The sequence below is a fragment of the Myotis brandtii genome, unplaced genomic scaffold (genome assembly GCF_000412655.1).
Source record: "Myotis brandtii unplaced genomic scaffold, ASM41265v1 scaffold1956, whole genome shotgun sequence".
Lineage (NCBI taxonomy): Eukaryota > Metazoa > Chordata > Mammalia > Chiroptera > Vespertilionidae > Myotis > Myotis brandtii.
The window spans coordinates 799,708-809,151 of NW_005357294.1; the positions used below are offsets into that span (position 1 = coordinate 799,708).

The following is a 9,444-nucleotide window of genomic DNA, read 5'->3' on the forward strand; positions in this document are numbered from 1 at the left end:
AGGCGGCCCGGGGGACGGTCCTGGCTGCCTGGGAGGAGCCGTGGGCCTGTGACCCGCCATCTGGCACATGTGCCGTGCGGCTCAGAGGTCTCAGGAGTAACTCAGAGGGACAGCTCGGTGCTGGAGGGGTTCGGTCCAGCCGAGGCCGAGGCAGGAGGTCAGTGGGAGGACGTGCGCCATTCTGTAGTTAGGCAGCCGGGGACACCGGGCCGGTGCTGCGCCAGCGTCCTCCTAACAGTCGTGAGCAGCAGCTTTCTCCAGGGAACTCCGTTTATCGCCCGCCGCGCCCCCTCCCCCCCAGTGGAGCAACGTGTCCGCTGCCGAGGACGGTGAAGCTCGGGGCCAAGGTCGTCCCAGACCCCGTTCCCTGGTTTACACTGCAGACCATTGGGTCATGTCCTCGCCCACTAGATGTTAACTCCTCAAGCACAGCATTTGTCTATCGTTTCCTGCTGTATCCCAGTGAGGGCCAACAAGCACTCGCTGAAAAAAGCAAGGATCGAATTCAGGCTGGACGAGGAGAAATGTGAAGCCAGAGAGGGAGCACAGGGGTCAGCAGATTGGAGGCCTCCAGGAGGCAGAAAGACCAAGTGAGTTAGAGGTAGCAGGGCAGGTGCGGCATTTTCTAGAGTGCTACCTTGGGGACACAGGTTGGGGGCTGTTGGGGTGAGTGAGCAATGATGGACTATTTTTGATGGTCTCTGAGATCAGGGCAGGCAGCCCATTCTGGCCCAAGCCCATGGGTTTACCTTTTGCAAGCCTCCTACATCCTTTTTCCTCATTGAAAACAGAAGCCAAACCCTTATTTTCCCACCATATTTACAACCCTGCCCACACCTATCCATTTCCTCTTCTCCTCCTGGAACAATGCAGGAGGGGCCTGTCCACCCATCCACCCTATGACACCACCAGGTTGAGACCTGCCAGCTGGTGACCAGGAGCCTCCTGCTGGCAAAAGTGTTGCTTTCAGATCAAGTCCCCCCTGCTCAGGGAGCGTGGACACAGCTCTGGGAAACTGAGGGCCACTCTCCACCTTCTAGGGGCACCTAGCAGGTGCTTTATAAATGTCTGGTGATGATTGGACCTGGGGCAAAACCCCCAGCCTGGGAGTTGTAGGGAGAACAGGTGGGGCAAGGAGAGAGCTGTCGTCTGTGGTGCTGACAGCCAGGACTGTAAAGCCCAGAACTGGAGGCAGGGAAAGAGCCGCATATGTCATTGTGCAGCAGCCCTGAGCAGGGGCTTGAGTCACAGCAGAGCTGTGAGGAGAAAGCATGGTGTCAGACTATAGATAGGCAGAAAGGAAAGAGAGCAGCAGGGGAGACTTGTGTCCAGGTATGGAATGGACAGGAAGGCGCGGGATTGCTGGTAATGAGTACACACCACAGTGAGGGAGGTGACAGCAGTCAGACCTGACATACTCTCAACCTGATTTAATGTCAACGGAACGTGGATCACAGCCACTGACAAAGGACTCCCTCCTTGTGTGACTAATTACCAAACAAAAGAATTACTGTGGTTACCTTGAAGCAAATGCCTATTTACTTTTTTTGTTGTATTTGATTACAGTAATAAATTCTTCATAAATATGCAGCCTCTATCATCTTTTCCCTCCAAACAAACATGGCTCATAACATGTAAAGACAAAACGGAAAAGAACCAAAAGGTCACCTTAGGTGGCTGCAATGGCAGGAGGGAAGAGGGAGAGAGGGTGTGAAAAACACCCCCCTGGAAGGTCACAGCTTTGTGAACAGACTGTGGGTGGAGGGCGGGGAGTGAGCCTCACTGCAAGTCGGGGGCCGGCTTCACTCCCTGGTGTGGGTCAGCTGGTGCTTGAGCAGCTTTGAGCGCTGGCTGAAGGCCTTCCCACAGGCAGTGCAGTCGTAGGGCTTCACTCCCGTGTGAATCCTCTGGTGCTGGATAAGGACTGAGCGCTGACTGAAGGATTTCCCACACTCAGTGCACTTGTAGGGCCTCTCACCAGTGTGGATGATCTGATGTTGAATGAGATGTGAGCTCTGGCTGAAGCCCTTACCACATTCAATGCATGTGTATGGCTTCTCTCCAGTGTGAACTTTCTGGTGGTGAATGAGGTTTGAGCTTCGGTTGAAGGCTTTACCACACTGGTTGCACTCATGGGGTTTCAATCCATTATGGATTCTCTGATGCTGAATGAGAGTTGAGCTCTGGCTGAAGGTTTTTCCACATTCGGTACATTCATAGGGTTTCTCTCCAGTGTGAACTCGTTGGTGAAGGATAAGGTTAGAGCTGCGGCCAAAGGTCTTCCCACATTCCTGACACTCGTAGGGCTTGTCACCCGTGTGCACACCCTGGTGCTGAATGAGGGCGGAGCTGTGGCTGAAGGCCTTCCCGCAGACGCCACACTCATAGGGCTTTTCTCCCGTGTGGATTATCTGGTGCTTTCTGAGCACTGAGCTGTAACTAAAGGCCTTTCCACACACATTACACACATGAGGCTTCTCTCCAGTGTGAATTCTCCGATGCTGAATGAGGCTTGAACTCTGACTGAATGCCTTCCCGCAGTCACTGCATTTATAGGGTTTCTCTCCAGTGTGAACCCGGTGATGCTTAATGAGATTGGAGACCCGGCTGAATGGCTTGCCGCACTCATTACACTCATAAGGTCTCTCTCCAGTGTGTACCCTCTGGTGCTTCCTCAGATGAGAGCTCTGGCTGAATGCCTTCCCACACTCTTTACACTCAAAAGGCTTTTCGCCTGTGTGAATCCTGTGGTGTTTGATGAGGTTGGAGCTCCGTCTAAAGGCCTTCCCACAATCGTTGCACACATAAGGCTTCTCCCCAGAATGAATTCTCTGATGTTGGATAAGGTTTGAGCTCCGCCTAAAAGCCTTCCCACACTCACTGCATTCATAGGGCTTCTTGCTCATGTGAGACTTCTGGTGCTTCTTAAGGCTGGAATTCTGGCTGAAAGCTTTTCCACAGTCATTGCAAACGTAGGGCTTCTCTCCACCATGGGTGACCTGATGCCTAATGAGGTTTGAGTGTACATGGAAGGCTTTTCCACATTCGCTGCATTGGTAGCGCTCACTCACAGGAGACCTCCCATGATTTTTAAGAACTGAATTCTGGCTGAGGGCTTTTCCGCATTCATTACCTACGAAGGACTTCTGTCCAGTGTGGATGATCTGATGCTGAATTAGATCAGTGTTTCCTCTGAAGGTTTTCCCACACTCATTACATATGAAGGTGCTTTCAGCTGTGTGGGGACCCTCGTGGCTAGTGAGGTCCATGCTGTGTTGGCCACACGTGTACAGATGTGGCCTCTCTTCCACAGAGATTCCTTGATATGCCGCTGGGTGTTGGCTCCGACTAAAGTCTCTTTCAAAATCATCACAGTGCATCTCTCTCTCCCCTAAGGGGCTGGTAAGGAGCACTGCCACTGGCGTGAGGTCCTCCTCTCCGAAGAGGGACTGCACCTGGCTCGTGTCATCAGGGACTCCCCAGTCTCTTTCTAATACGTCCTCACAGAGTTCTCCAAGCTCAGGTGCCAGGGAAACATCACTGGTACAGCTTTCTAATATTTCTGCCTTTGATTCTAAATCCTCAGAAACATCTTCCTTCTGAAGAAACTCCTTGCCCTCAATCCTGGTGTCCCAATCTGAAATGACAAACATAAAGTCACTTGGAAGGAAACAGGAAAATACAGTCTGGTGGGACCCACGGGGGGTGGTAGTCCCAGATCTGTCAAAGGGACCAGGGAGGGTCAGGGAAGTTCCAAAGGGACAGGTAGTATGGCAAGTGAACACCAACCTTTAGCCACCTGCCCCAGTACCCAATCTCAGGAAATCACCTGAAGTCTATCTATTGGTTTAGGCCAATCATGTCAAACTCAAAGGTGAACACGGGCCAACTAAACAAGGTTTAATTTATGTGTGCCAAAAAAACTCAAAACAAAACAAAAAAAACCTTCAATTTTCATGGAAACGTAGGTTGATTTCGATAGAGACATGCTAAATACAAAGGGCTGAAATAAATGAGTAATTGTTAACATAAAATAATATGACATTTTAATAAAAATTAATATTTTTTCTTGAACATTAAGTTATCAGACACTGAATAACTGCACAAATAAGCGTAACGCAAATAAACCCATCTTTCTTTTTCTCTGAAAGCGAAATATTTCCTGTTGTGAACACCAAACATGTCAGCACAAGACTAATGATGTGCAGTCGGTTGCTAAAATATTCGCTGCTAGCATTCGTGGAGAGAAATGGTGTGCCAGTGGGTAAGGGAAATGAATGCAACAGGATTATAGTAATCAATCGTTAGTGAACGTTGTAGTTCACTATTAATAATTATGTATAACAGGATATTGTAAAAATTAAGTCACAAAATTTTTATTAAAATGTTTCTTACATACTGTTATATTGGCTGGGTCACAAAAATATTCGTTGTGGGCTGCATGCGGCCTGTGGGCTGTGAGTTTGACATGCTTGGTTTAGGCCAAAGTCCCAGGGGCCCCTTGACTGCCCTTCTTCTCACCCACAGCAGGTCATCAGCAAGTCCTGTTGTCTGTATCTTGGCGTGTGTCCCAAACCCAGGCACTCACCCCTCCCACCTGTACAAGGAAAACATTACATGCCCTGCATGACATTGGTAAACATTTCACCCATTCTTCTTTTCCATGATGCACATTGTAAGCTTCTTGGGCCCATGCTGTTCACTCAGTGCTAACTAGTGGCTTCTGGGCTTTGCTGTGGGGCAGTCACTATGGGGGGAGGTGGGCCCAGAGAAGCAAAGTTGTTTCCAACTGTGTGGTGTGGACTCCTGTGCAATGTCAGATTCTGTCCTTTTTAACACAGGAGCCTTCAGAAACCGTGTCCTGTCCTGCCAAAGCCACCTTTACCTTCTAAGACCTGCAAATGTGACTGGTGTCCGCTGAACAATTTCTTGCCCTGGTACAATGTTTAGGCGGCTGTGTCCATCTTTCTGAAGGTTCCATGGCACAGCAGAAGGGTTTTGGCACCTCCCTCTTGTCTCTTCATGCCTGAAGGAACAACGAACCCTCGTTCCCCTGAGTCTCTCATTTGAATGAAGATCTTGAGTCTTTATCTCATTCAAATTGTGACACCCAGGCCATACTGCTGCTGTCTTCTCCTGCCTGGACATTGAGTCAAGCCCCTGGCCTCCCACCTTTCTCTCCTGCCCATAGGCAGCCTGGTGAAGGCAGAGAACTTCATCCTTCTAGTGTCCCTCCCTGAGCTCACCCCAACCCTGCTGTTGCTGTTTCCTAAGCATGGTAGATACCCTCCCCTAGGGTCTGCCTTGTGTGGAACACACCTCACTGGAAAGGCCTTCTCTGACCACCACTCCTCCTTGTTGTCTCCTGCAGCCCAGACTGTGCCCCAACAGGGCTCACATCCCAGGACTGGGGCAATCCCTTGTCTGGCCATAGTCAGTAGTGCTGAGGGGATCGGTAAAGGACACCCCTCTTGCACTTCCCAGCCTCCTTGGGCCCGTTACCTTCCAACCTGTCCTTCAATTCAGGTCACCACCACCTGGAACTTTAGGAATTTGCTACCACAATAGCACTGTCTCCCTGGCTCGTCTGGATGCTTCTGTTCTCAATGCAGACCTGGCATAGCTACATGCTCAGTCTGCCTGCCCACCACACCCATGCATCACCCAACCCATGGTCCAGACACACTATGCTGTGGCAACCCAGGATCAGGAGCCCCGAGGTGTCTAGGGAATGTCTACATGCTCCTGGGCTCCGCCTCTCCTCTCTGACATACACATGACTGCCCCACACCATCTCTGCCCTTAGCCCAGCCTTCCTTGGCCACAGTTTCTGACTAGGGTACTCCGTTCAGATGTCCCAAGTATAACCGTCCCATGTAGGACACAAGGATGTCCTCTTGTACAACAGCCCTCATCAGATCCCAGTAAAGAAAGCTAATACTGAGTAACCATCCTGATCGCCACTGAGAGGTGCACAGAAGAGCTAAGCTAGTGAGCGGTTAGGAAGGACTCTCTGGTCAGGCTCTAAAGAGGATGGAAGCAGCTGGGCAGTGCGAAGGAAGACAGAGTGGGCAGGACCAAGACCTGGCAGAGCTCTGAGGGAAGAGGACTATCACCACCTGGTGGTTGGGCCAGACAGGGATCATCTGGCCACCATCACACTGCACCCCTCTATGTCAGGCGGGGAAACCAAAGTGTCACACTCAGTGTACCAGGGCAGCCAAGGTCCAGGCCAACTTCCTTTCTGGCCTCTAGCCTTGGACCCTGAAGTTCATGAAGCACTCCACCCCTAATTATAACACAGATAACTAATGGGGATCGCAGGGTGACACAAAGTCCCCTCAGAATGAGGGCACCAGTGGGGAACTAGGTCCCAGTACCTGGCTGCTGATGGTGAGGGGGCGTGGTTCCCAGCTCAGTGTCACTGCAGTAGAGTGGATCAGAGAATGCAGATGCAGGGTGGGTCGCGGTGGTAGCATCACTCACACAGGCCTGGGCTGAAGGGGTCCAAGGGGACGGTCCAGGAACTGAGGGCTCCATTTCTGCCTCTTCGGGGCGAGCTCTGAGGCTGGGCATGACTGGGACCTGGAGGCCAGAAAGGACACTGTTGAGTGTGCAGGAGGGCAAGCCCCAGGGACCATCCTCCCCCCCTGCAGCCCAAGGCCTGAGGGGAACCTGGTGCTGGGTCTCGGGGATCACCACCACATTCCCTGACCCTGGATCCAAGTGGAGTGTCAGCCACCCACAGGGACAGACTCATGAGCCAGAGCCCCAGGTGGGCAAGGTGGGTACACAGTGCCCTGTGGGCACATGGGAAGAGCCCAGGCCTGCCATGATAGGCAGAGAGCAGCCCCACAGAGCCTTCACCCACTGTGGGCCCGCCCTCATTCCTGACAATGCCCTGAAGGTGGACCACCTGGCCCACTCACAGGAGGACCAGCAGCCCCAGATTTTGGGTAGCCAGGGGCAGCCTGTGCTGCATACAGGTGCATGGTCATCATGGTGGCATCCTAGTGGTCAGTTCTGTCAGAGCTGTGCCCTCCTGGCAGCATCCACAGTAGATATCCTCATCTCCTCCCTCCTGGGCTATCCTCTCTGCACCAGTGGCTCCCTCCAAGGTTCTTCATCTCCCTCTTCGCATTGGTGCTCCAGGGTTCACTTCTGTGCCTACTCCAACTTCCTGTTAATTTGTCCAGACGGGAGGCATCTACAACCCTTATCCTGTAAAGACTCCCAAACTGGGCTCATCTCTTCAGCCCTAACTGTTCCCTCTGAGCAGGAAGACAAAACATTCCCACCTGGATAGACACACGACAAAGTGTCACACTCAGGACACCAGGGCAGCCAGTCCAGGCCAACTTCCTTTCTGGCGGGGAAGGACCTTTCTAGCCTTGGTCCCTCAAGTTCATGAAGCACTCTGCCCCTAATTATAATACAGACAACTAATGGGGATCGCAGGGTGACACAAACAAAGTCCCTCCAGAAGGAGGGCACCAGTGGGGAACTTGGTCCCAGTACCTGGCTGCTGATGGTGATGGGGGGTGGTTCCCAGCTCAGTGTCACTGCAGTACAGTGACACTGAGTCCCCCACCCATCCTACTGCTCCATCTTTGTGCAAATCCAGTACGTCCAGTAGCTCACCCAGGAGTTGGGCAACACCCCTTACTTAGCTCCTTTTTCACACTGTACCATCAATAGGTACATTGACCCCTCTACCATTGCCTGCCAACCTATGGACTGGATTTAAAATTTTTTTTTTTTTACTGATTTGAGAGAGGGAGGAAGAAAGGGAGGGGGGGGGAACAGTCATTTGTTGTTCCACTTATTTATGCATTCAATTTTGATTCTTATATGTGCTTTTACATAAGCCTTTTGTATCAGAACGATGCTCTAACTGAGCTGCCTGGCCAAGTTGGATTTTTCATCTTGGAAACATCTTTTCAGTGTTTCCCCAACAACCACCATATGCCAATCAGGGTTTGTTCTGGGGATGTTGTGTGGATACAGCAGTGAGAGTGACTCAGGGACTCAGTGGGGAGACAGATCATAGCAAATGCATCAGTGAGATGGGCAAGTGTTCTGGGGAGAGGCAGCAGGGGAGGGGCGGAGCCCTGGGGCTGGGGAGCATTTAAACCAGGTGCAGAGAAGGGTTTTAGGCCAGACCTGCTTAGAAAGGTGGCAGAAGGCATGCGTGAGATGGGACAGAAATGTGGATGGAGCTCAAAGACAGGATTACTGGGGAGGCAGCCCATGAAAAGCCTTGGCTGTCTATGGTGAGGTGCCAGCCACATTTGTACGTTACGAAAGAGACAGAACTAACGAACCATGCCAGGAAGATTAGCTTGGTAAAGGTGGTAAGGAGGACGGCATAGACGAAATTCAAAGCAGGGAGAGCACTGACTTAAGACACCTGTCCATGTGGCAGCAGAACAGAGCAGATGTTGCTTCCATGGTATGTGTGTGTGTGTGCGGGGGGTCGGGTATCACGCTCCCTCTCCCAAGGGGAGACTCGGTCATTTGCAATATTCAAGCAGTTCATTTAATTTTAAGATTCTTGAAATCATTATCACTGCCACCAAATGGGCACAACCATATGGCTCAAAATTCAAAAGGTAGAAAAGGACTTAGGAAGCATCTCCCAGCCAGCCACTCAGCCCCCTTCCCAGTTTCTAATGTCCCCTTCCATATTATTCTAAGCTACATTTTGTCTTTTCATTATAAAGTGTAACAAACGGTGGTCATTTTAGATCTTGTTCTTCTCAGCCCAGTACATGTGGGATCTTTGCCAGGAGGACATATAGACCCAATCCGTGGCGGCCAGAATGCCCGTCTCACCCATGTCCACCGCTGAATGCCTGGAATCTGTGGACACGCTACATTACACAGTAACACAGACTCTGCAGAGGGAATTAAGGTTATGCGCCCGGGTTTCCTGAACTCTAAGAAATGACATGCGTGGTCGCTGACTATGAGCCACAGGGGTCACGTGCAAGGACTGGGGCCTCCAGGAGATAAAGGGGTCAGCAAGGAAACATGCCCTCAGGGCAACGGCCTCAAGAAACTGGATGCTGCCGTTGAACTTGGAAGCAAATTCTCAGGGCTCAGGGCTCAACCCGGTGCTGAGCAGGGACAAGTGGAAGGACAAGCAGTCACCAGTCCAGCACAGGCATCCACAGGCAGGGCATGACCCGCCCCTCACCCCACTCTCACTCCCACGAGAGAGCAAATTCCCCCGACTCCCCAGAACCCCTTCTCCGTCCGGAGAGCGAATCCACCACTGACGAGGCCTCCAAGCGGTGCCTCGGGTGCTGCGCGACAGCCCACCTTTCACCGAGTCCCCGAGGCCCTTCCTCCCCCCAACCCCACGCTCCGGGACAGCACTCACCGCCCAGCTGCCCAGTCACTCTGCGGCCGCTGCGCCAGGGGGTCCCGCTGCCCGGCTCC

General features: G+C 52.0%; 1 protein-coding gene across 5 annotated transcripts in view; it reads right to left on the bottom strand.

Moving 5' to 3' along the window:
• Window positions 1-9,444, bottom strand: part of LOC102253984 (zinc finger protein 16) — a 43,161-nt gene extending 33,717 nt beyond the window's left edge. Inside the window, exons 1-4 of one of the 5 annotated variants that reach the window (XM_005865051.2) lie at window positions 7,519-7,625; window positions 6,930-7,180; window positions 6,381-6,585; window positions 1,807-3,637 (exon numbers count right to left, since the gene is read on the bottom strand). In XM_005865051.2, the coding sequence (XP_005865113.2) occupies window positions 1,807-3,637; window positions 6,381-6,585; window positions 6,930-7,001 (2,108 nt within the window). In that variant the 5' untranslated portion in view covers window positions 7,002-7,180; window positions 7,519-7,625. Of the gene's footprint in view, window positions 1-1,520; window positions 3,638-6,380; window positions 6,586-6,929; window positions 7,181-7,298; window positions 7,323-7,518; window positions 7,649-9,385 lie in introns of those variants that run through there. The other 4 variants (XM_014538674.1, XM_014538675.1, XM_014538681.1 and 1 more) reach the window with 4 other exon arrangements.